General features: G+C 46.9%; 1 protein-coding gene and 1 pseudogene across 1 annotated transcript in view; one reads left to right on the top strand and one right to left on the bottom strand.

Moving 5' to 3' along the window:
- Window positions 1-647, bottom strand: part of LOC139572553 (serine/threonine-protein kinase Sgk1-like) — a 34,735-nt pseudogene extending 34,088 nt beyond the window's left edge.
- A 384-nt stretch (window positions 648-1,031) lies between these two features.
- LOC139573187 (band 4.1-like protein 4B) overlaps window positions 1,032-22,424 on the top strand; it is a 28,084-nt gene continuing 6,691 nt past the window's right edge. The window contains exons 1-22 of the mRNA XM_071396374.1: window positions 1,032-1,384; window positions 3,547-3,651; window positions 5,111-5,153; window positions 5,563-5,641; window positions 8,873-8,917; window positions 10,579-10,631; window positions 10,725-10,845; window positions 11,771-11,858; window positions 11,954-12,042; window positions 12,145-12,214; window positions 12,451-12,620; window positions 13,424-13,536; window positions 13,709-13,739; window positions 15,497-15,530; window positions 15,686-15,780; window positions 17,561-17,715; window positions 19,234-19,349; window positions 19,433-19,543; window positions 21,505-21,557; window positions 21,637-21,795; window positions 21,981-22,116; window positions 22,257-22,384. Coding sequence (XP_071252475.1) covers window positions 1,130-1,384; window positions 3,547-3,651; window positions 5,111-5,153; window positions 5,563-5,641; window positions 8,873-8,917; window positions 10,579-10,631; window positions 10,725-10,845; window positions 11,771-11,858; window positions 11,954-12,042; window positions 12,145-12,214; window positions 12,451-12,620; window positions 13,424-13,536; window positions 13,709-13,739; window positions 15,497-15,530; window positions 15,686-15,780; window positions 17,561-17,715; window positions 19,234-19,349; window positions 19,433-19,543; window positions 21,505-21,557; window positions 21,637-21,795; window positions 21,981-22,116; window positions 22,257-22,384 — 2,249 coding nt within the window. The 5' untranslated portion in view covers window positions 1,032-1,129. The remainder of the gene's footprint in view (window positions 1,385-3,546; window positions 3,652-5,110; window positions 5,154-5,562; window positions 5,642-8,872; window positions 8,918-10,578; window positions 10,632-10,724; window positions 10,846-11,770; window positions 11,859-11,953; window positions 12,043-12,144; window positions 12,215-12,450; window positions 12,621-13,423; window positions 13,537-13,708; window positions 13,740-15,496; window positions 15,531-15,685; window positions 15,781-17,560; window positions 17,716-19,233; window positions 19,350-19,432; window positions 19,544-21,504; window positions 21,558-21,636; window positions 21,796-21,980; window positions 22,117-22,256; window positions 22,385-22,424) is intronic.

Genomic DNA, 22,424 nt, shown 5'->3' with positions numbered 1-22,424 from the left:
CATTCTGAGTGAATTTTACAGATGAAAGATAATATGTAATATCAGTTCCAGGTCCATTGTTATGTATATTTGTGGTCTGTGGAGTTGAGTCCTACAGGCTGCAGTGCAGTTAGACCCCATTTAAACACATTCCTGTTACCTGCCCTAGATGTCTGCATGCTCCAGTTCAGTGCCAACATAAGTCCCAGACCATGTTGTACAGTCTACTGATATCATAGAAAGATTTGAGGGGCATAGTAGTCATTACTACTAAACAACCATAGCAGGCAGATATCCGGAGTGAGTAAAATTAATATATTTGTTTTAGGAGAGGTGAACTCTCTGCACTTTCACTGGTGTGTGGGTGTTTCTTTCTGCCTGAATCCCTCGGCTAAACCATAATCCTACCGGTTTGTTCTGAAATTGCATTATTTTTTGCTTGTCCTCAACATTACATTGTCCCTCTTGTTGTTTGTCCTTCACCGCGCTGGCCGTGGTGTCGCCTCTGGCCGGCAGGGAGCGCTGCTTCGCTGACACAGCCTGGCCCGAGTATAAAAAAAAAAGTTTGTTCTGCGTTGTTTTTACGCAGGCGCAAAGCATGCTGTTTGTCCAGTTTCTCTGGTTGACTTACCTGTGAGGTGGAGCAGTTTCGGTTCTTCGTGAGAGGATTAAATAATACCGACCACGGGTTTGGGTAAGCGCGTCCCGGGAGACTATAACCTCATTCCTCGGTATGTGAGGCTATAGGGACGCCCGCTGCGGAGCTGCTCGAGATTTCTCCAGGATTTCAGAATCTGTGCAACAGCAGGTGCGCGTGCGGGGACAAACGGTGAGAGGAGACGGAAGAGGGAGGTGCTTCCGTGAGTGAGTTCACTATTGAAACAGAATAAATGATTGGGAAATTCAACTGGTTGCTTTTTTTAATGCCGAATTGTCGGGACCTGCTCAATTATGCGGCTGGTGATCCCCACGGCTGCCGAGTTTCAGGATTCAGCGGCAGCCTGAAATCTCCGTGCCTGCGGTGAGGGACTCTTCGCCCCGGGGTGGTGGCAGTGGGACAAACGCCACACACATTGTTTCCGTGTAGTAAGCCTCCCCGTGGACACCGAACACGGTGCTCGCGCTGTGGGTAGAATTAACATTTGGAAAGATGATGGGCTTCCTACGCCGGACGTTCATCCACCGCTCGCGCAGACGGTTTCAGACAGCGGACGAACGGGACGGGAAAGGAAGAGGGGGAACCGCGAACCCCGCGCTCCTCGCGCACCAGCAGCAGGTCGTCCACGCGCCCGCCGTGGTGACCGGGGGAGCGGCCGTGCACATCCCAGCGGCTGGGACGGACAAGGATGCAATCACCTGCCGCGTGCTGCTGCTGGATGGGTCGGACGTTAACGTGGATATACCAGTGAGTGTGTGTGTGGTGTCTCCATATTATTTTCAGATATAATTCTCTCTCAGCAGAATATAAAGTGACTGTTCTTCTATGGTTGTATGGCTTGGGTCATTCAGCACCATGGAGTTTTAACACATGTCATTGTGTGTGTTCTGTGCGGTGAGGGGTAGGGCTACAGATGGTGTTGTGATCAGCCAATACACCACATTACTTCCCCATTCTGACTGTTGGCAAGAAGCTGCCTACCTCAGAGAAACCTCCACCTCCCTCTCTGCCCATCTCCCTCCCTCTCTCTGCCCATCTCCCTCCCTCTCTCTGCCCATCTCCCTCCCTCTCTCTGCCCATCTCCCTCCCTCTCTCTGCCCATCTCCCTCCCTCTCTGCCCATCTCCCTCCCTCTCTGCCCATCTCCCTCCCTCTCTCTGCCCATCTCCCTCCCTCTCTCTGCCCATCTCCCTCCCTCTGCCCATCTCCCTCCATCCTCAGTTTTCTATCTCTCTCTTCTCTGTGAGGGAGTGATGTGATTTATCTTGTGGCGCTGTGACGAGAAAGAATGTGTGTCCAGGGGAGACGTAGGCATGTGTGCGTCATGTTGTCTTGAGAGTTTTATCTTAAAGGTCGAGTTTGTGCTCGTGTCATCATGGTCAGTGAAGCCGTCTCATGCGTCACTTTTTGAATACATACAGGAAGTCAGACTGCTGAGGGAATCAATGGTCATGGATAGAGAACCTATGACCTAATGTTACAGTAGAGACTCTAGTAGTTTATCATTATGATAATAAGTTTGATTTGTATCAGGCAAAAAATGATCTGGCAAATAGACAATACATCAGAACATGAGAGCAATTCACTGTGTGAGGATGTAAATTGTTGAAGTTAAATTAGTGTGCTGCAGGTGCGTGGAGCCTGGGTGTAGTTAATATGCTTTATGAAGTTTGACTCCGGAGATCATTTATTGCAGTGTGTGGAAAGCATCCTCTCTTCAGAACTAAACAGTACATTCAGTAATATCACATTAAATCTATTCCAAACAGTAGGCTATAACTTTGCCTTAGAGAATACATGCTTGTGTATGTGAGGACTCTTTCCTTAGTTTTCTCTTGTTAATTAGAACTAGCTCATGCTAACGGCCACCAGACGTCAGCTGATTGAAACCAGAGTCTATATAGAGCTCTAACAGGAACAAGCCTGAACATGACTGCTGAATCCTCCCTCAGGGATTCATCTACAGCTGTATTGAGTTGAAATTAATTCAATCGAACTCTTGTCTTCATCCAAAATCGACCTGCTAGGGCCTGCCCCCTAGGGGAAGATGTTTAGGGGTGGGGGTGCTGACTTTTATTTGTCAGGGGTCTGCTCATACAGGAGTAGTAAAGGCCAAGGGTGCTACTTTTGTGAAAAAAATATTATGTATTTAAAATGTTTTTCTTGTGATTTATCAGGGGGTGCTGCAGCACCCTCAACACCCCTTAACACCCCAGTGCTATGCCCCTAGGCACTTTCAGCTAGCCACTACCCCCTAAACACTCATCTAGATATGAGTTGATGGGTACTAACACTATGGTGTTAACTTCACCTTTTCTGCCTTCACATAGGCTTGATGGACTTTGTCCCATTTTTACTTGCACCTGCTGTCTAATCCAGATCTACACAGGCGCTTTGGGGATAATATCTAGGGGAAATGTCTGTCTAGGGAAAGTGCTTTGGGTAGGAGCTAGTTTGGGAGTGTGTGTATGTGTGTTTTTATGCTGTGCTTTGACAGGAGCTGGAGAGAGGAGAGGAACAGGAAGGGAAACAGTTTTTTTTGTGACCTCCATAACCACACACACACAGGTTGGCAGGTTCATACTTGTTATCAGGAAACAAAGTACAAGGTTATCCTCTCTCTCTTTTAAAAACACACTTTGAGGGGTGCAGCTTTTTAGTGGTTTGGGGCATTGCATCTTGGTGGGTGTTCAGCTCAAGAGCCCTATGGATTGTGGGTGTTTCAAAGACAAAGGCCTGAATTATGGCTTCTTCCTCAGGTCTTCTCCCTCTGATTCTGCCCCAGATGCAGTCCCTAGTAATGACACACACCCACACTCTGTCATTCTGCTCCATATCCACCCACAAGGTCTAGGCTGTTTATTCTCCAGCCTCCCTATTGTTACTATAATACATGTGTGTGTTTAACAGAAAAGGTCAAAGGGCCAGGAGCTGTTTGACCAGATCAGGTATCATCTGGACCTGGTGGAGGCTGACTACTTTGGACTGCAGTTCATGGACCCAGAACAAGTCTCAGTGAGTAGATATACACAAAGCCTCTGAACACACACACACCACAACCTGCCATTGCTGAGGGGCTTCCCTATGATGTAATGACACTAGTTAAATCAATCACAGTGTGGTGTTAAAATTATTGATCTGACGCTCCAGCTATCTGTCATATTCTCTGTCTCTCTCCATCATATTATGTCTGTCTCTGCCTGTCGCTGTCTCTCTGCCTGTCGCTGTCTCTCTGCCTGTCGCTGTCTCTCTGCCTGTCGCTGTCTTTCTCTACTTTTTATTTTTAGGGGTAGATCAACTTTAATATTGCAGATAGATTGTGGGTTCTATCAATGTAATTGTCTGCATCCTTTCCAATCCCCCATATATATATTTTCTTACAAACATTTTATTATGTTCCCATAACCCTACCACCCCTCCCCTAATTGGAGAAAATTAATGGACAACAACACTTAGCCTTCTACTTCCAGCTTATACATACTACGGGCACAATGTATTTTACAGTAGTAATGTTTTGTTTTGAGTCTCAGCCTTCAGCTCCACTCACCCCTCCCATCTATCTCTGAACCCCTCCCATCTATCTCTGAACCCCTCCCATCTGGCCAGCAGCATAGCACCCTGCATCCCACTGCTGGCCTGCTTCAGTAGCTAAGCAGGGTTGGTCCCTGGATGGGAGACCAGATGCTGCTGGAAGTGGTGTTGGAGGGCCAGTAGGAGGCACCCTTTCTTCTGGTCTAAAAATAAATATATATATATATCCCAATGCCCCAGGGCAGTGATTGGGGACATTGCCCTGTGTAGGGTGTCCTGGGATGTTAAAAAAGTGTCCTGACTCTGTGGTCACTAAAGATCCCATGGCACTTATTGTAAGAGTAGGAGTATTAACCCTGGTGTCCTGGTTCAATTCCCAATCTGGCCCTCATACCATCATGACCAACTAATCATCCCCAGCTTACAATTGGCTCATTCATTCCCCCTCCTCTGCCCTGTAACTATTCCCCAGGTCCTTGCTGTTAATGAGAATGTGTTCTCAGTCAACTTACCTGGTAAAATAAGGGTTAATAAATACATTCTCTGAACCCCTCCCATCTGTCTCTGAACACAATCCTGTTTTGATTTCTATTTGTCATTTATTTTTCAACTGTGATGTTTCACAAGTTCTGAACCTTTCTATTCTCATAGTTTCTACACATTGTAAATTAAAGATAAACAAGTTTGACAAAGGATTATATGATTGATTGACTATGACTTTTCAGATCACCCAGCAGTGCAATTTGAAGCGTTAGCTGCAGGTAAATGTTGCAATTCTTGGGCCATTCCTGGACCTGCGACCAAAAACAAGCTACATATGGACAGTACCAAAACAAATGCTCTAATGATTCTGTCTCTTCACAGCAAAATCTGCAGAGCTGGGATGGTTGTAACCCCTCATATGTATAACATTCTGTTGTCTACTTCTTTGTGTCTCTTGCAGCACTGGCTGGATGTGTCCAAGCCCATAAAGAAACAGATCAGAGGTGAATCCATTCACTCCCACTATCTAATATTCTTAGTGTGTGTGTGGTGTATACTTAATAACAAGCGAAAGCCAGCTACGTTTGCCAGACTGTTGGCAGTGTCCTGTACTTAATGTGTGCACTGTATACAGTGGGTTTGTGTGTGGGAAGGCAGGTGGTTCATTACCAGCTGTTGACATGGTGATTAGTGAGTGGTGCAGGGTGACGCCAATGTTTACTTTGTCAGGAAACGCCCCTCTCACAGAGAGGGCTGCCTGGTTCTTACCCAAGTTTCCAGACAATTTTTAAATTAAGTGCCTGGTGTCCCCGGGGTTTTTTATTTATATATACAATGTGGTAGAATGACAGATTGGCCTGACTATCTTCTTTCCCCTAATTGAATCTCTCTCGCTCTGTCTCTCTGTTTCAGATGGTCCTCCATACAGACTGTTCTTCAGGGTGAAGTTCTACTCCTCAGAGCCCAATAACCTACATGAGGAGTTCACCAGGTAACACCACCACTGGCTGCCTGTGCGCGCGCACACTCTGCACACATGAATACACACACACACTCATATACATACTGTCTCATTCACACAATCTCACCCCCTCCTCGGTGCAGTGTAGCTAATTACTTTTGGTCCAGTGGGTAAGAGACTAATTAAGGCAAAATGGACTGACACCTCTTCAGAGAGAGAAAGACAGTCTGTGTGTCAGTCTGTCAGTCAGTGTGAAAGAGAGAAGGAGAAAGACAGTCAGTGAAAGAGTGAGGGAGAAAGACAGTGTGCCAGTCAGTCAGTGTGAAAGACAGTGTGCCAGTCAGTCAGTGTGAAAGAGAGAGGGAGAAAGACAGTCAGTGTGAAAGAGAGAGGGAGAAAGACAGTCAGTGTGAAAGAGAGAGGGAGAAAGACAGTCAGTGTGAAAGAGAGAGGGAGAAAGACAGTCAGTGTGAAAGAGAGAGGGAGAAAGACAGTCAGTGTGAAAGAGAGAGGGAGAAAGACAGTCAGTGTGAAAGAGAGAGGGAGAAAGACAGTCAGTGTGAAAGAGAGAGGGAGAAAGACAGTCAGTGTGAAAGAGAGAGGGAGAAAGACAGTCAGTGTGAAAGAGAGAGGGAGAAAGACAGTCAGTGTGAAAGAGAGAGGGAGAAAGACAGTCAGTGTGAAAGAGAGAGGGAGAAAGACAGTCAGTGTGAAAGAGAGAGGGAGAAAGACAGTCAGTGTGAAAGAGAGAGGGAGAAAGACAGTCAGTGTGAAAGAGAGAGGGAGAAAGAGAGTCAGTGTGAAAGAGAGTCAGTGTGAAAGAGAGTCAGTGTGAAAGAGAGAGGGAGAAAGAGAGAGGGAGAAAGAGAGAGGGAGAAAGACAGTCAGTGTGAAAGAGAGAGGGAGAAAGACAGTCAGTGTGAAAGAGAGAGGGAGGAAGACAGTCAGTGTGAAAGAGAGAGGGAGAAAGACAGTGTGCCAGTCAGTGTGAAAGAGAGGCAGAAAGACAATGTGCCAGTCAGTCAGTGTGAAAGAGAGAAGGAGAAAGACAGTCAGTGTGAAAGAGAGAAGGAGAAAGACAATGTGTGAAAGAGAGAGGGAGAAAGACAGTCAGTGTGAAAGAGAGAGGGAGAAAGACAGTCAGTGTGAAAGAGAGAGGGAGAAAGACAGTCAGTGTGAAAGAGAGAGGGAGAAAGACAGTCAGTGTGAAAGAGAGGGAGAAAGACAGTCAGTGTGAAAGAGAGGGAGAAAGACAGTCAGTGTGAAAGAGAGAGGGAGAAAGTCAGTCAGTGTGAAAGAGAGAGGGAGAAAGACAGTCAGTGTGAAAGAGAGGGAGAAAGACAGTGTGCCAGTCAGTCAGTGTGAAAAAGAGAGGGAGAAAGTCAGTCAGTGTGAAAGAGAGAGGGAGAAAGTCAGTCAGTGTGAAAGAGAGAGGGAGAAAGTCAGTCAGTGTGAAAGAGAGAGGGAGAAAGTCAGTCAGTGTGAAAGAGAGAGGGAGAAAGTCAGTCAGTGTGAGAGAGGGAGAAAGTCAGTCAGTGTGAAAGAGAGAGGTAGAAAGTCGGTCAATGTGAAAGAGAGGGAGAAAGACAGTCAGTGTGAAAGAGAGGGAGAAAGTCAGTGTGCCAGTCAGTCAGTGTGAAAGAGAGGGAGAAAGACAGTCCGTGTGAAAGAGAGGGAGAAAGTCCGTGTGCCAGTCAGTCAGTGTGAAAGAGAGGGAGAAAGTCAGTCAGTGTGAAAGAGAGAGGGAGAAAGTCAGTCAGTGTGAAAGAGAGAGGGAGAAAGTCAGTCAGTGTGAAAGAGAGAGGGAGAAAGTCAGTCAGTGTGAAAGAGAGAGGGAGAAAGTCAGTCAGTGTGAGAGAGGGAGAAAGTCAGTCAGTGTGAAAGAGAGAGGTAGAAAGTCGGTCAATGTGAAAGAGAGAGGGAGAAAGACAGTCAGTGTGAAAGAGAGGGAGAAAGTCAGTGTGCCAGTCAGTCAGTGTGAAAGAGAGGGAGAAAGACAGTCCGTGTGAAAGAGAGGGAGAAAGTCCGTGTGCCAGTCAGTCAGTGTGAAAGAGAGAGGGAGAAAGTCAGTCAGTGTGAAAGAGAGAGGGAGAAAGTCGGTCAGTGTGAAAGAGAGAGGGAGAAAGTCAGTCAGTGTGAAAGAGAGAGGGAGAAAGTCAGTCAGTGTGAGAGAGGGAGAAAGTCAGTCAGTGTGAAAGAGAGAGGTAGAAAGTCGGTCAATGTGAAAGAGAGAGGGAGAAAGACAGTCAGTGTGAAAGAGAGGGAGAAAGTCAGTGTGCCAGTCAGTCAGTGTGAAAGAGAGGGAGAAAGACAGTCCGTGTGAAAGAGAGGGAGAAAGTCCGTGTGCCAGTCAGTCAGTGTGAAAGAGAGAGGGAGAAAGTCAGTCAGTGTGAAAGAGAGAGGGAGAAAGTCGGTCAGTGTGAAAGAGAGAGGGAGAAAGACAGTCAGTGTGAAAGAGAGGGAGAAAGTCAGTGTGCCAGTCAGTCAGTGTGAGAGGGAGAAAGACAGTCCGTGTGAAAGAGAGGGAGAAAGTCCGTGTGCCAGTCAGTCAGTGTGAAAGAGAGAGGGAGAAAGTCAGTCAGTGTGAAAGAGAGAGGGAGAAAGACAATCAGTGTGAAAGAGAGAGGGAGAAAGTCAGTCAGTGTGAAAGAGAGAGGTAGAAAGTCGGTCAGTGTGAAAGAGAGAGGGAGAAAGACAGTCAGTGTGAAAGAGAGAGGGAGAAAGACAATCAGTGTGAAAGAGAGAGGGAGAAAGACAATCAGTGTGAAATAGAGAGGGAGAAAGACAATCAGTGTGAGAGGGAGAAAGACAATCAGTGTGAAAGAGAGAGGGAGAAAGTCAGTCAGTGTGAAAGGGAGAAAGTCAGTCAGTGTGAAAGAGAGAGGGAGAAAGTCGGTCAGTGTGAAAGAGAGGGAGAAAGTCAGTGTGCCAGTCAGTCAGTGTGAGAGGGAGAAAGACAGTCCGTGTGAAAGAGAGGGAGAAAGTCCGTGTGCCAGTCAGTCAGTGTGAAAGAGAGAGGGAGAAAGTCAGTCAGTGTGAAAGAGAGAGGGAGAAAGACAATCAGTGTGAAAGAGAGAGGGAGAAAGACAATCAGTGTGAAAGAGAGAGGGAGAAAGACATTCAGTGTGAAAGAGAGAGGGAGAAAGACATTCAGTGTGAAAGAGAGGGAGAAAGTCAGTGTGCCAGTCAGTCAGTGTGAAAGAGAGAGAGATTGATTCTACATCAGTGGTTTTATTCTCACTCCATTTGTCTGTGTTCCAGGTACCTGTTTGTGCTGCAGCTTCGACAAGACATTCTGTCCGGCAAGTAAGCAGCTCCTAACACCCCCAACACACACACACACACACACACACACACACACACACACACACACACACACACACACACACACACACACACACACTAAACCTCTCTCTCACTCTCTCTGTCTCTCATTCTCTCTCCATCTGGGTCATGTCTCCTGTGTGTAGCTCTATAATAAAGTACAGGATCAGAACATCAGAGGGCTGATCATTTAAAGAAAAGGACCTCTCCTCCCCAACACACATATATATATACACATACACACAGTGCATTCGGAAAGTATCGAGGCCCCTTCCATTTTTCCACATTTTGTTACGTTACAGCCTTATTCTAAAATGAATTACATTATTTTTTCCCCCTCATCAATCTACACAAAATTCATCTTAAAGACAAAGCAAAAACAGGTTTTTAGAAATGTTTGCAAATATATAAAAAACAGAAATGCCTTATTTACGTAAGTATCCAGACCCTTTGCTATGAGACCTTGAAATTGAGCTCCGGTGCATTCTGTTTCCATTGATCATCCTGTGGTAAATTCAATTGATTGGACATGATTTGGAAAGGCACACAACTGTCTATATAAGGTCCCACAGTTGACAGTGCATGTCAGAGCAAAACCAAACCATGAGGTCGAAGGAATTGTCCATAGAGCTCAGAGACAGGATTGTGTCGACACAGATCTGAGGAAGAGTACCAAAAAAGGTCTGCAGCATTGAAGGTCCCCAAGAACACAGTGGCCTCCATCATTCTTAAATGGAAGACGTTTGGAACCACCAAGACTTTTCAGTAAAAGGCACATCACCGCCTGCTTGGAGTTTGCCAAAAGGCACCAAAAGACTCTCAGACCATGAGAAACAAGATTTTGGAGGAAACCTGGCACCATCCCTACGGTCAAAAATGGTGGTGGCAGAATCATGCTGTGGGGGTGTTTTTCAGTGGCAGGGACTGGGAGACTAGTCAGGATCGAGAGAAAGATGAATGGAGCAAAGTACAGAGATCCTTGATGAAAACCTGCTCCAGAGCGCTCAGGACCTGAGACTGGGGTGAAGGTTCACCTTCCAACAGGACAATGACCCTAAGCACACAGCCAAGACAACGCAGGAGTGGCTTCGGGACAAGTCTCTGAATGTCCTTGAGTTGCCCAGCCAGAGCCCGGACATGAACTCAATTGAACATCTCTGGAGAGACCTGAAAATAGCTGTGTAGCGACACTCCCCATCCAACCTGACAGAGCTTGAGAGGATCTGCAGGGAAGAATGGGAGAAACTCCCCAAATACAGGTGTGCCATGCTTGTAGCGTCATACCCAAGAAGAGTCAAGGCTGTAATCGCTGCCATTGGTGCTTCAACAAAGTACTGAGTAAAGGGTGTGAATACTTATGTAAATGTAATATTTCAGTTTATTTTTTAATACTACTTTAATACTTTTAATACTATTTCAAATCTGTTTTTGCTATATCATCATGGGGTATTGTATGTGTGGGTTGAGGACATTTTAAAAAACAATCCATTTTAGAATGAGGCTGTAGCGTAACAAAATATGGAAAAGGTCAAAGGGTCTGAATACTTTCTGAATGCACTACATACTTACACACAGATAGTGTTGGAAGTAACGCTGCATGTGGTGTGATCTCTCTGTTCTGGAACCTTCCTCTCTCCCTCCAGGTTGAAGTGTCCATATGATGTCTCAGTAGACCTGGGGGCCTACTGCTTACAGAGTAGGTGATGATTTACACACTACGGTATCTCTGGAATCAGCATTCATGTTTCTTTTACACCTGACTATAACGCGTGCGTGCTTGTGTGTGTAGGTGAGCTGGGGGACTGTGACCCTCTAGAGCATTCTCCTGAGCTGGTGTCAGAGTTCCGCTTCACACCCAAACAGAGTGAGACCATGGAGGCAGACATCTTTAACAAGTGGGTAGACCTAAGGTGAGTTAAAACGCCATCCAACCATCCTCACTGGTGTCTGTCTGAACAGACTGTAGGTGTGTCTGGATAAGAACACAGGACATCTTCACTGGTGTCTGTCTGAACAGACTGTAGGTGTGTCTGGATAAGAACACAGGACATCTCCACTGGTGTCTGTCTGAACAGACTGTAGGTGTGTCTGGATAAGAACACAGGACATCTTCACTGGTGTCTGTCTGAACAGACTGTAGGTGTGTCTGGATAAGAACACAGGACATCTTCACTGGTGTCTGTCTGAACAGACTGTAGGTGTGTCTGGATAAGAACACAGGACATCTTCACTGGTGTCTGTCTGAACAGACTGTAGGTGTGTCTGGATAAGAACACAGGACATCTTCACTGGTGTCTGTCTGAACAGACTGTAGGTGTGTCTGGATAAGAACACAGGACAGGTGATAACCACATGAACAATGTCTGGTTCTTTAACATCAACTCAGAGGAGTGTATCACTCTGGTGTTTTCTAGTGCTGTATCAAACCTATGTAGATCTCCCTCTCTATCTCTCTCTATCGCTCTCTCCCCCGCTCTCTCCCTCGCTCTCCTTCTCCCTCTGTTTTCCTCTGTCTGTGTGACGGATCAAGGGATTAATCCCTGGAGCGTCTTGATTGAATCCAGGCAGTATTTAACCCTGCTAGTGTATGATCGCTCCAATCTCAGATTAGATTACACACACAGATTACACACACATACACTGGGGCTCACTGAGCTGACATGACACCAGTGGAAGCGAGAAAGCCTACTGAGTTCCGCTCTCTCTCTATTGGCCAGATAAACCCCTCGGCCCTAATCTGAACTGGATTACTGCAAGAAGTATGGAGGACATTCCACCCGGGGTGCAGGGTATGTGTGTTAGAGAGAGACTGAGCATGTGGTTGTGTTTCCCCAGGGGTAAGGATCCATCCCAGGCAGAGACAAACTTCCTCAACAAGTGTAAATGGCTGGAGCTGTACGGAGTGGACATGCACTTTGTCAAGGTTGGTGCGTGTGCTGCTGTTGTCAGTGTTTGATGTTTTTGAAGAGAGTTGTGTTGTGGAGTAGCGCTGAGCGTGTGTGACTGTGTCGTCCTCAGGGAAGGGACGGAGCGGAGTACGCTCTGGGTCTCACTCCCACTGGCATCCTGGTGTTTGAGGGCTCCACCAAGATAGGCCTCTTCTTCTGGTAAACACACACACACACACTTTGACATGAACACTCCAACACACAATGATATATTCTTGAAAACAGCTGCGTAGTATGCAATGTCAACTGTGTGTGTTCCAGGCCCAAGATCACCCGCCTGGATTTCAAAAAGAGTCGACTCACCCTAGTGGTGACGGAGGACGATGATCAGGTGAGCAATACACAAATACCCCTGCCCATGACCCCACTCTCCGAGGGTGTCTCATATATGCAAAGAAAACCATTTCCATTTCACAGCACCACACATTTACAGGCTACACACGTGTACGTGATCGCCCCCTATTTCACCTTTTGACTTGACAACAAAGACCATTTCATTGACATTGAAATATTTGGACTGCTTTTGTCGGAGTAGTGTTTGATTGTGATTGGCTGTTGTGTGTTTAGGGGCGGGAGCAAGAGCACACATTTGTGTTCCAGTTGGACAGTTCGAAGACGTGTAAACACTTGTGGAAATGTGCTGTGGAGAGCCACGCCTTCTTCCGGCTGCGCCAGCCCACTGCTGGGAAGGCCTCCAGCAGTGACTTCACACGCCTTGGATCACGCTTCAGGTTCAGGTGGGTGGGGCTCGCACCAACACTCAACTCTACAACAGAGGTTGTGCCCAAAATGGCACCCTATTCCCTATATAGTGCACCACTTTTGACCAGAGTTCTAGGGTGCACTATATAGTGAATAGAGTGCCGTGTTGGATGCACTCTGAGACTAGGTAGGGTTCTGGTCAAAAGTAGTGCACTAACTGAGGACTAGTGCGCCATCCGAGATGCAAGTTCTGTCTCTATGGTTACATGATGGAAGCTATGGTTACAGGGAAATGCCGTTTGTTTACATGTCAAACTGAAATGACCTCTTCAGATATACACACTCTTCCATACATCTATCACCAACATACAGGGACACAGTATGTTGAGTCATGTAAATGTTCTGTACATCCTGACATGCCAAATATAGACATGCCAGCTACTGTTCATCGTCGGTAAAGGGAAACTTGGGGGTTTTGGCAATGAAGCCCTTTATCTACTTCCCCAGAGTCAGATTGACTCAACGATACCATTTTTATGTATCTGCATCCAGTATTAAGGAAGTTATCAGCAGTTTCACGAGCCAATGCTAACTGGCATTAGCGCATGATTGGAAGTCTATATCTACTAGCATGCTAGTAGTTACCATAGACTTCCAGTCATTGTGCTAACGCTAGTTAGCAAATTCCTTTAAACTGGGTTGGTATATTCTCCCCAGTACACACTATAGCCTATACCCTACAGCTCCCAGCAGGGACATAAAAATGGTATCAACGAGTTAATCTGACTCACTGCCAAAATCCTGAAGTATCCCTTTAAAGTGTTCTCTCTCTCCTCAGTGGAAAGACTGAGTACCAGGCGACCCACGGAGGGAGGCTGAGGAGGGCCAGTACGTTTGAGAGGCGACCCAGCAAGAGATACCCCTCCCGCACTCACTCACTGGGGGGCAAGGGTTGGTATATTCTCCCCAGTACACACTATATCCTATACCCTACAGCTCTACATCCCTACAGCTCCCAGTTCCCCCATACAGTAAAACACCCTTACAGGCAGTTTCCCATGTCAATTCTCCTGTGCTTGATTCACTGACCTGATTTAACCTGGCTTTCTCTCTCTCTCTACAGCCCTCTCTCCAGCCAAACCACCACATATCAGGTGGGTCCCTGAGAGCACAGGACAACCAAGCATGTACAGAGCCCTTAGAAAGTATGCACACCCTTGACCTTTTTCCACATGTTGTTGTTACAAAGTGGGTTTAAATGGATTTAATTGTAACTTTCTGTCAACAATCTACACAAAATATACTAATGTCAAAGTGGAAGAAAAATTCTAACATTTGTAAAAATTAACACTAATGTATCTTGATTAGATAAGTATTCAACCACCTGAGTCAATACATGTTAGAATCACCTTTGGCAGCGATTACAGCTGAGTCTTTCTGGGTAAGTCTAAGAGCTTTCCACACCTGGATTGTGCAACATTTGCCTATTATTATTTTTCTAAATACTTCAAGCTCTGTCAAATTGGTTGTTGCTCATTGCTAGACAACCGTTTTCACTTTCAGGGCTTGCCATATATTTTCAAGCAGATTTAAGTAAAAAATTATAACTCTGCCGCTCAAGAACATTCACTGTCTTGGTAAGCAACTCCAGTATAGATTTAGCCTTTTTAGGTCATTGTCCTGCTGAAAGATGAATTAATCTCCCAGTGTTTGGTGGAAAGCAGACTGAACCAGGTTTTCCTTAAGGATTTTTTCCTGTGCTTAGCTCCACTACATTTTCTTATTTTTCCTGAAAAACTCCCCAGTCCTTAACAATTACAAGCATACCCATAACATGATGCAGCCACCACTATCCTTGAAAATACAGAGTGGTATTTCGTGATGTGTTGCATATTTGATTTGCCCCAAACATAACACTTTGTAATCAGGACAAAAAGGGAATTGCTTTGCCACATTGCAGTATTACTTTAGTGCCTTGTTGCAAACAGGAGGAATATTTGGAATATTTGTATTCTGTACAGGCATCCTTCTTTTCACGCCGTCAATTAGTTTTGTATTGTGGAGTAACTACAATGTTTTTCCATCCTCAGTTCTCCCCTATCACAGCCCTTAAACTCTTTAACTGTTTTAAAGTCACCATTGGCCTCATGGTGAAATCCCTGAGCAGTGTCCTTCCTCTCTGGCAGCTGAGTTAGGAAGGACGCCTGTATCTTTGTAGTGACTGGGTGTATTGGTACACCATCCAAAGTGTAATTATTAACTTCATCATGTTCAAAGGGATATTCCATGTCTGCTTTATTTATTTATTTTTACCAATAGTTGCCCTTCTTTGCGAGGCATTGTAAAACCTCCCTGGTCTTTGTGGGTGAATCTGTTTGTATTTCACTGCTCGACTGAGGGACCTTACAATTATCTGTATGTGTGGGGTACAGAGATGAGGTAGTCTTAAAATAAATATTATTATTTCACACACAGTGAGTCCATGCAACTTATTTTAAATGTTAAGCACATTTTTACTTCTGAATTTATTTAGGCTTGCCAAAACTAAGGGGTTGAATACTTCTTGACTCAAGACATTTCAGCTTTTGATTTGTAATTAATTTGTAAACATTTCTGAAAGCATAATTTCACTTGGACATTATGAGGTGTTTTATGTAGGCCGGTGAGCAAAACAAATGTATATTTAATCCATTTTCTAATTCAGGCTGTAACACAACAAAGTGGAGAAAGTCCAGGGGTGTGAGTCCTTTCTGAAGGAGTTGTATGTTACGCCTCTATTCATGTTACAGAGCAGTATGGTAATGAGCTAGATGTACATTTTATAACAATGTATGTAAATTGAAGATATGTTTCGGTTAATGATCTGTATGTAAATGTGATCTTATTGAGCAGTTATATGGTTCTGTTTCAGTGCCCACACCAGCCACGAACCTAGTCTACACCCGGTAAGACACACACACACAATGGTTCCTCATGGATATGAAGGTTAAAAAGGAAAACGTCAGTGGATACCTTTGTGACTGATTACCATGGCAATGCATCTGCAATATTCAACTGACTATAATTTTCTCTGTCTTTTTCTCCATCTATCTCTGTTCAGTACCAGCGTAACATCCCTATAGCCCAGGAGCCTTGGCACCCAGCCCTCACACCCCCCATCTACCTACAACACTCAGGACACACATCCCCGCACAGGTGAGACAGACAGACAGACGCACACATAGGTAAGGCAGTTGTCTTCTTAATGGTGTATAGTGAGTCCCCCTAGCCCCCAGAGTTCTCTCTCATTTCAGAGGTGCTCTCTTTCTCTCTGCCAGGTATCTCCACTATCTTTTTATTTTTTAATGTCTCTTTCACTTCATATCACTGTTACATCATTCATGTGTTGCATCATTTAGACAGGCTGTGTGTGTGTATGCTTACCGTGTCTGTATGCGTACCATGTGTGTCATTTCCCATGTCCAGAGCGCCTGCCGCAGTAGCAGTGAGTCAAGAGCCCAGTCATCGGTCAGTACCAGAGAGGACCAGCGGGTCTTTCCCAGGATCCATCAGTGTGGTGTACAGAGACAAGGTCATGACTGCACTCTGACCCCTCCACCCTAACCTCTACAGCTCTGACCCAGGACCCTGTCCCAAACCCACCTCTAAATCTAAACTCTAACACATACGCTTACGAGACAACTGGAATACAGAAGACGGAGAGAGACTGGGAGACAGAGAAACACTCTGGTTGTGGACTCATGGACCAAAATACCTCGCCATCCGGACTCATGGACCAAAATACCTCGCCATCCTCCTCCTCATCACCCTCCTCATCATCACCATCATTACACACCAGCCTTGTCTACCATGTGTCTTCTCCATCAGATCACCACCACCATGCTGTGGAGACAGAGACTCCTAACAGAAAGAGAGAGACGTTAAACACAGAGAGACCATAGAGAGATCTCTGTCCTAGTGGATTGGACCATGATGTTTGATGTTCAGTGCCTTGTTAGTTCATGTAATTGTTGTTGATACTTTAGTGGCTGAATGCTACAAAGTCCTCAAATGTAACTGGGTAAGATTGAAATTCCGTTTATGCTTTACAAAATTATTACGAAATTATTTTTCTGCACAGTTAGAGGGTAGATTTGCTTTTAGCCAAATCCTTTTAGAGCAAGCCAAATAATTTCATGTTTTAAAAGTTATCCTAGATCAGGATTCATTGTTTGAATGTAAGATGCCAATCATTTGAGTGTGTGAAGTAGTCTGTGTCATCATAAACTGCTGTAACTAGGGATCACACGGTTCTACTTTACATCTGTAGGGGAATATAGCTACTTTGGAAATCTCAGCTAAACGATGAAGGAAAATGTTCTTGTTAAATCCTTATCAGCAATATATGCATTACAATAGGATGTCATGTTATGGAAGTCTTGAGTCTATCGCTGCATATCTGCCTTTGTTCTTCAGAGACATGAATGTTGTGTGTGTGAGGGGTTCTGACTCAGCTTAATCAACCCCCATAGATCATAGCCTTGTTTACCTGTGTTAATGCTGATTGTGTTTACATCCTCTTCATGCTCAACATTCCTTCCTGTTGCCTTAAATTGTTACTCTTATCACAACCAGCCTTAGATTGGTTGCTACAGCCTTGTTGAATAAACACACTGCTTAAACTCCTTCACTGAAGTTGAATAATGTACACGTGTACACACACACACACACTGATTGACTGTTAAAATGATGTGCCATACACACACACAAGACCACACACCGACTACCAAAGCACAGGTGGCTGATTGTACCTTAATTGGGGAAGATGGGCTCATAGAATGTTATCAAACGTGGTTTCCATGAGCTGTTCTCCCCTCAGCAGCCTGTGTACCAAAGAGGTTTTAAAAACTGGTGTTACTGTGGTAATGAAGGTGGAACAGGGTGCAGTTCTGGGTTTCTGGACTGGGTTTGAGTGAGTGTGATGTGCTGTCCCCAGTTTCCCTCTGAGTGGTCCTGTCCTGGGAGGGGAGCAGCAGTTCAGTGTTGAGGAGAACGAGACACCGTACTCTGGAAGCATACACCATCGCCACCGCAGACACACACACTACGACAACAGCCAGGAGACTTACTGTCACACACACAGCAAGAACAGTGAGTATACAAACACACGGGTATACACACCACGGCAGCCAGGTTACAGACACCACGGCAGCCAGGTTATAGACGCCAGGTTATACACACCACGGCAGCCAGGTTAGACGCCAGGTTATAGACACCACGGCAGCCAGGTTACAGACACCACGGCAGCCAGGCTATAGACGCCACGGCAGCCAGGCTATACACGCCACGGCAGCCAGGCTATACACGCCACGGCAGCCAGGCTATACACGCCACGGCAGCCGGGCTATACACACCACGGCAGGCAGGTTATAGACGCCAGGTTATACACACCACGGCAGGCAGGTTATAGACGCCAGGTTATACACACCATGGCAGCCAGGTTATAGACGCCACGGCAGCCAGGTTATAGACGCCACGGCAGCCAGGTTATACACGCCAGGTTATACACACCATGGCAGCCAGGTTATACACACCATGGCAGCCAGGTTATAGACGCCAGGTTATACACACCATGGCAGCCAGGTTATACACACCATGGCAGCCAGGTTATAGACGCCACGGCAGCCAGGTTATACACACCACGGCAGGCAGGTTATAGACGCCAGGTTATACACGCCACGGCAGCCAGGTTATAGACGCCAGGTTATACACGCCACGGCAGCCAGGTTATACACACCACGGCAGGCAGGTTATAGACGCCAGGTTATACACGCCACGGCAGCCAGGTTATAGACGCCAGGTTATACACGCCACGGCAGCCAGGTTATACACACCACGGCAGGCAGGTTATAGACGCCAGGTTATACACGCCACGGCAGCCAGGTTATAGACGCCAGGTTATACACGCCACGGCAGCCAGGTTATAGACGCCAGGTTATACACACCACGGCAGCCAGGTTATAGACGCCAGGTTATACACACCACGGCAGCCAGGTTATAGACGCCAGGTTATACACGCCACGGCAGCCAGGTTATACACGCCACGGCAGCCAGGTTATACACGCCACGGCAGCCAGGTTATAGACGCCAGGTTATACACACCATGGCAGCCAGGTTATAGACGCCAGGTTATACACGCCACGGCAGCCAGGTTATAGACGCCAGGTTATACACGCCACGGCAGCCAGGTTACAGACACCACGGCAGCCAGGTTATACACGCCACGGCAGCCAGGTTACAGACACCACGGCAGCCAGGTTACAGACACCACGGCAGCCAGGTTACAGACACCACGGCAGCCAGGTTATACACGCCACGGCAGCCAGGTTACAGACACCACGGCAGCCAGGTTACAGACACCACGGCAGCCAGGTTACAGACACCACGGCAGCCAGGTTACAGACACCACGGCAGCCAGGTTACAGACACCACGGCAGCCAGGTTACAGACACCACGGCAGCCAGGTTACTGACACCACGGCAGCCAGGTTACAGACACCACGGCAGGCAGGTTACAGACACCACGGCAGCCAGGTTACTGACACCACGGCAGCCAGGTTACTGACACCACGGCAGCCAGGTTATATGTTAACACTGTGTGTGTGTTTAGAACACAGAGCCCCTCCCTGTCCTGTAGATGAGTTGGAGCTCTGTCTGCTCAACCCCCTGGAGACAGACAGCAACACCTCTCCCTGGCCTTCACTACATGTCAACATGGACAACAAGGTACGGTTACACACCAGGTCAGACATATTTTAGCAGTTATTTTAATACACATTTGGACTCCATCTCTCTCTCTCATCTCTCAGGCAGAGGAGAAGCAGTTGTCTGAGAAGTCTCTCCAGCCCTCCTCTCCCCGCAGCCCTCCAGACCATCTCAAGTGTAACATCTTCAAAGCTCAGATGGAGGCTGTCTTTAGAGTGAGTACTGACCCCTAGTGATGGAGGCTGTCTTTAGAGTGAGTACTGACCCCTAGTGATGGAGGCTGTCTATAGACTGAGTACTGACCCCTAGTGATGGAGGCTGTCTTTAGAGTGAGTACTGCCCCCTAGTGATGGAGGCTGTCTATAGACTGAGTACTGACCCCTAGTGATGGAGGCTGTCTATAGACTGAGTACTGACCCCTAGTGATGGAGGCTGTCTATAGAGTGAGTACTGCCCCCTAGTGATGGAGGCTGTCTTTAGAGTGAGTACTGCCCCCTAGTGATGGAGGCTGTCTATAGACTGAGTACTGACCCCTAGTGATGGAGGCTGTCTATAGACTGAGTACTGACCCCTAGTGATGGAGGCTGTCTATAGACTGAGTACTGACCCCTAGTGATGGAGGCTGTCTATAGACTGAGTACTGACCCCTAGTGATGGAGGCTGTCTATAGCGTGAGGACTGCCCCCTAGTGATGGAGGCTGTCTATAGACTGAGTACTGACCCCTAGTGATGGAGGCTGTCTATAGACTGAGTACTGACCCCTAGTGATGGAGGCTGTCTATAGACTGAGTACTGACCCCTAGTGATGGAGGCTGTCTATAGACTGAGTACTGACCCCTAGTGATGGAGGCTGTCTATAGCGTGAGGACTGCCCCCTAGTGATGGAGGCTGTCTATAGCGTGAGTACTGACCCCTAGTGATGGAGGCTGTCTATAGAGTGAGTACTGACACCTAGTGATGGAGGCTGTCTATAGCGTGAGTACTGACCCCTAGTGATGGAGGCTGTCTATAGAGTGAGTACTGACACCTAGTGATGGAGGCTGTCTATAGACTGAGTACTGACACCTAGTGATGGAGGCTGTCTATAGCGTGAGGACTGACCCCTAGTGATGGAGGCTGTCTATAGACTGAGTACTGACACCTAGTGATGGAGGCTGTCTATAGAGTGAGTACTGACCCCTAGTGATGGAGGCTGTCTATAGAGTGAGTACTGACACCTAGTGATGGAGGCTGTCTATAGCGTGAGTACTGACCCCTAGTGATGGAGGCTGTCTATAGACTGAGTACTGACACCTAGTGATGGAGGCTGTCTATAGAGTGAGTACTGACCCCTAGTGATGGAGGCTGTCTATAGAGTGAGTACTGACACCTAGTGATGGAGGCTGTCTATAGCGTGAGGACTGACCCCTAGTGATGGAGGTTGTCTATAGAGTGAGTACTGACCCCTAGTGATGGAGGCTGTCTATAGAGTGAGGACTGACCCCTAGTGATGGAGGTTGTCTATAGAGTGAGTACTGACCCCTAGTGAGTGACGGAGGCTGTCTATAGAGTGAGTACTAACCCCTAGTGACGGAGGCTGTCTATAGAGTGAGTACTGACCCCTAGTGATGGAGGCTGTCTATAGAGTGAGTACTGACCCCTAGTGAGTGACGGAGGCTGTCTATAGAGTGAGTTCTGACCCCTAGTGAGTGATGGAGGCTGTCTATAGAGTGAGTACTGACCCCTAGTGATGGAGGCTGTCTATAGAGTGAGTTCTGACCCTATTGAGTGTGTGTTTGCAGTAGCCGTGTAAAAGCTAACATCCTCTCTCATCCTCTTGTCTTCTCCTCTGTCATCTGTCATCCTCCTGTCCTCTCTTCTCTCATCCTCCTGTCCTCTCCTCTGTCGTCCTCCTGTCCTCTCCTCTGTCATCCTCCTGTCCTCTCCTCTTCTCCTCTGTCATCCTCCTGTCCTCTCCTCTTCTCCTCTGTCATCTTCCTGTCCTCTCCTCTTCTCCTCTGTCATCCTTCTGTCCTCTCCTCTTCTCTCATCCTCTTCTCTCCTCTTCTCTCATCCTTTCTCTTCTCCTCTCTCATCCTCTTCTCTTCTCTCTTATCCTCCTCTCCTCTTCTCCTCTGTCATCCTCTTCTCCTCTGTCATCCTCCTGTCCTGTCCTCTTCTTCCTCTCTTGATGAAGGATGCTCCGCTGACGCCCAGAGGGAAGACCTGTAGTCAGGAGATCAATGACAGGCCAGTACTAGCAGTGATACAATACTCCTCCCAGTGTGTGTGTTTGATGGTGGATGATAATGGTATGTGTGTGTCTCAGGTATCAGAGCTCCAGTCAGGACTCTAGAGACTCTGCCACTTCCAGTCTGACCACAGAGAAAACATCCCTCCGCCCCGACCACAACTCAACCACAGACAGACCCGCCAAGTCGAACCCTAACACCAACCGCAGGAAAAGACTGGTCAGGCAGTTCAGCTTGTAAGTATGGCAGGGTATTCACAACCTGCTCTGGGATTCCATACGATGCTCACAGCTGTGTCCTGTACTCAAAGTACTGTCATAACCTAGCCACTCTACACAAAAACCTATGATGTTAGTTATTCACTACTCATGTGATACATTAGAATGCTGTGGCTGAACACTGTCCTGTAATTGGTCCTCAGTAACCATGAGGACGAGGATAATCTCCCAGAGGCCCTTGCAGCGATCTCTTCCCGGAGCACTGGGAAGTGTGGATCTAACAACTCACTGGACAACCAGACACAACCCTCCATATACCCTCAGGAAACAAACACACAGGTTATCATACCCCAGAGCACTCAGCAACACACACTTTTCATAGCAGAGCATTTGCCCATTTGGATCAGAGCCTTGTCATTTCTAAGCAAATACCAGGATAATAGTGGATTGTGAACTAAACTGTTTTGTGTGTGTTGCAGATGGACATGCCGATACTGGAGCTGAGGAGTCCATGCTGTGAGCGTTCTGCCTCTCCCCACCTCTCCCCTTCCTACTACCACACCTCCATCCCTCCCCTGGTACCCTGCCTCGCCTCTCACACCAACAGGTAACACACACTCAGGTTACACACACACTCAGGTTACACA

This window comes from Salvelinus alpinus, chromosome 4, assembly GCF_045679555.1.
Source record: "Salvelinus alpinus chromosome 4, SLU_Salpinus.1, whole genome shotgun sequence".
Classification (NCBI taxonomy): domain Eukaryota; kingdom Metazoa; phylum Chordata; class Actinopteri; order Salmoniformes; family Salmonidae; genus Salvelinus; species Salvelinus alpinus.
Note: the sequence above shows the minus strand (reverse complement) of the source record. Positions and strands in the feature narration are given on the sequence as shown.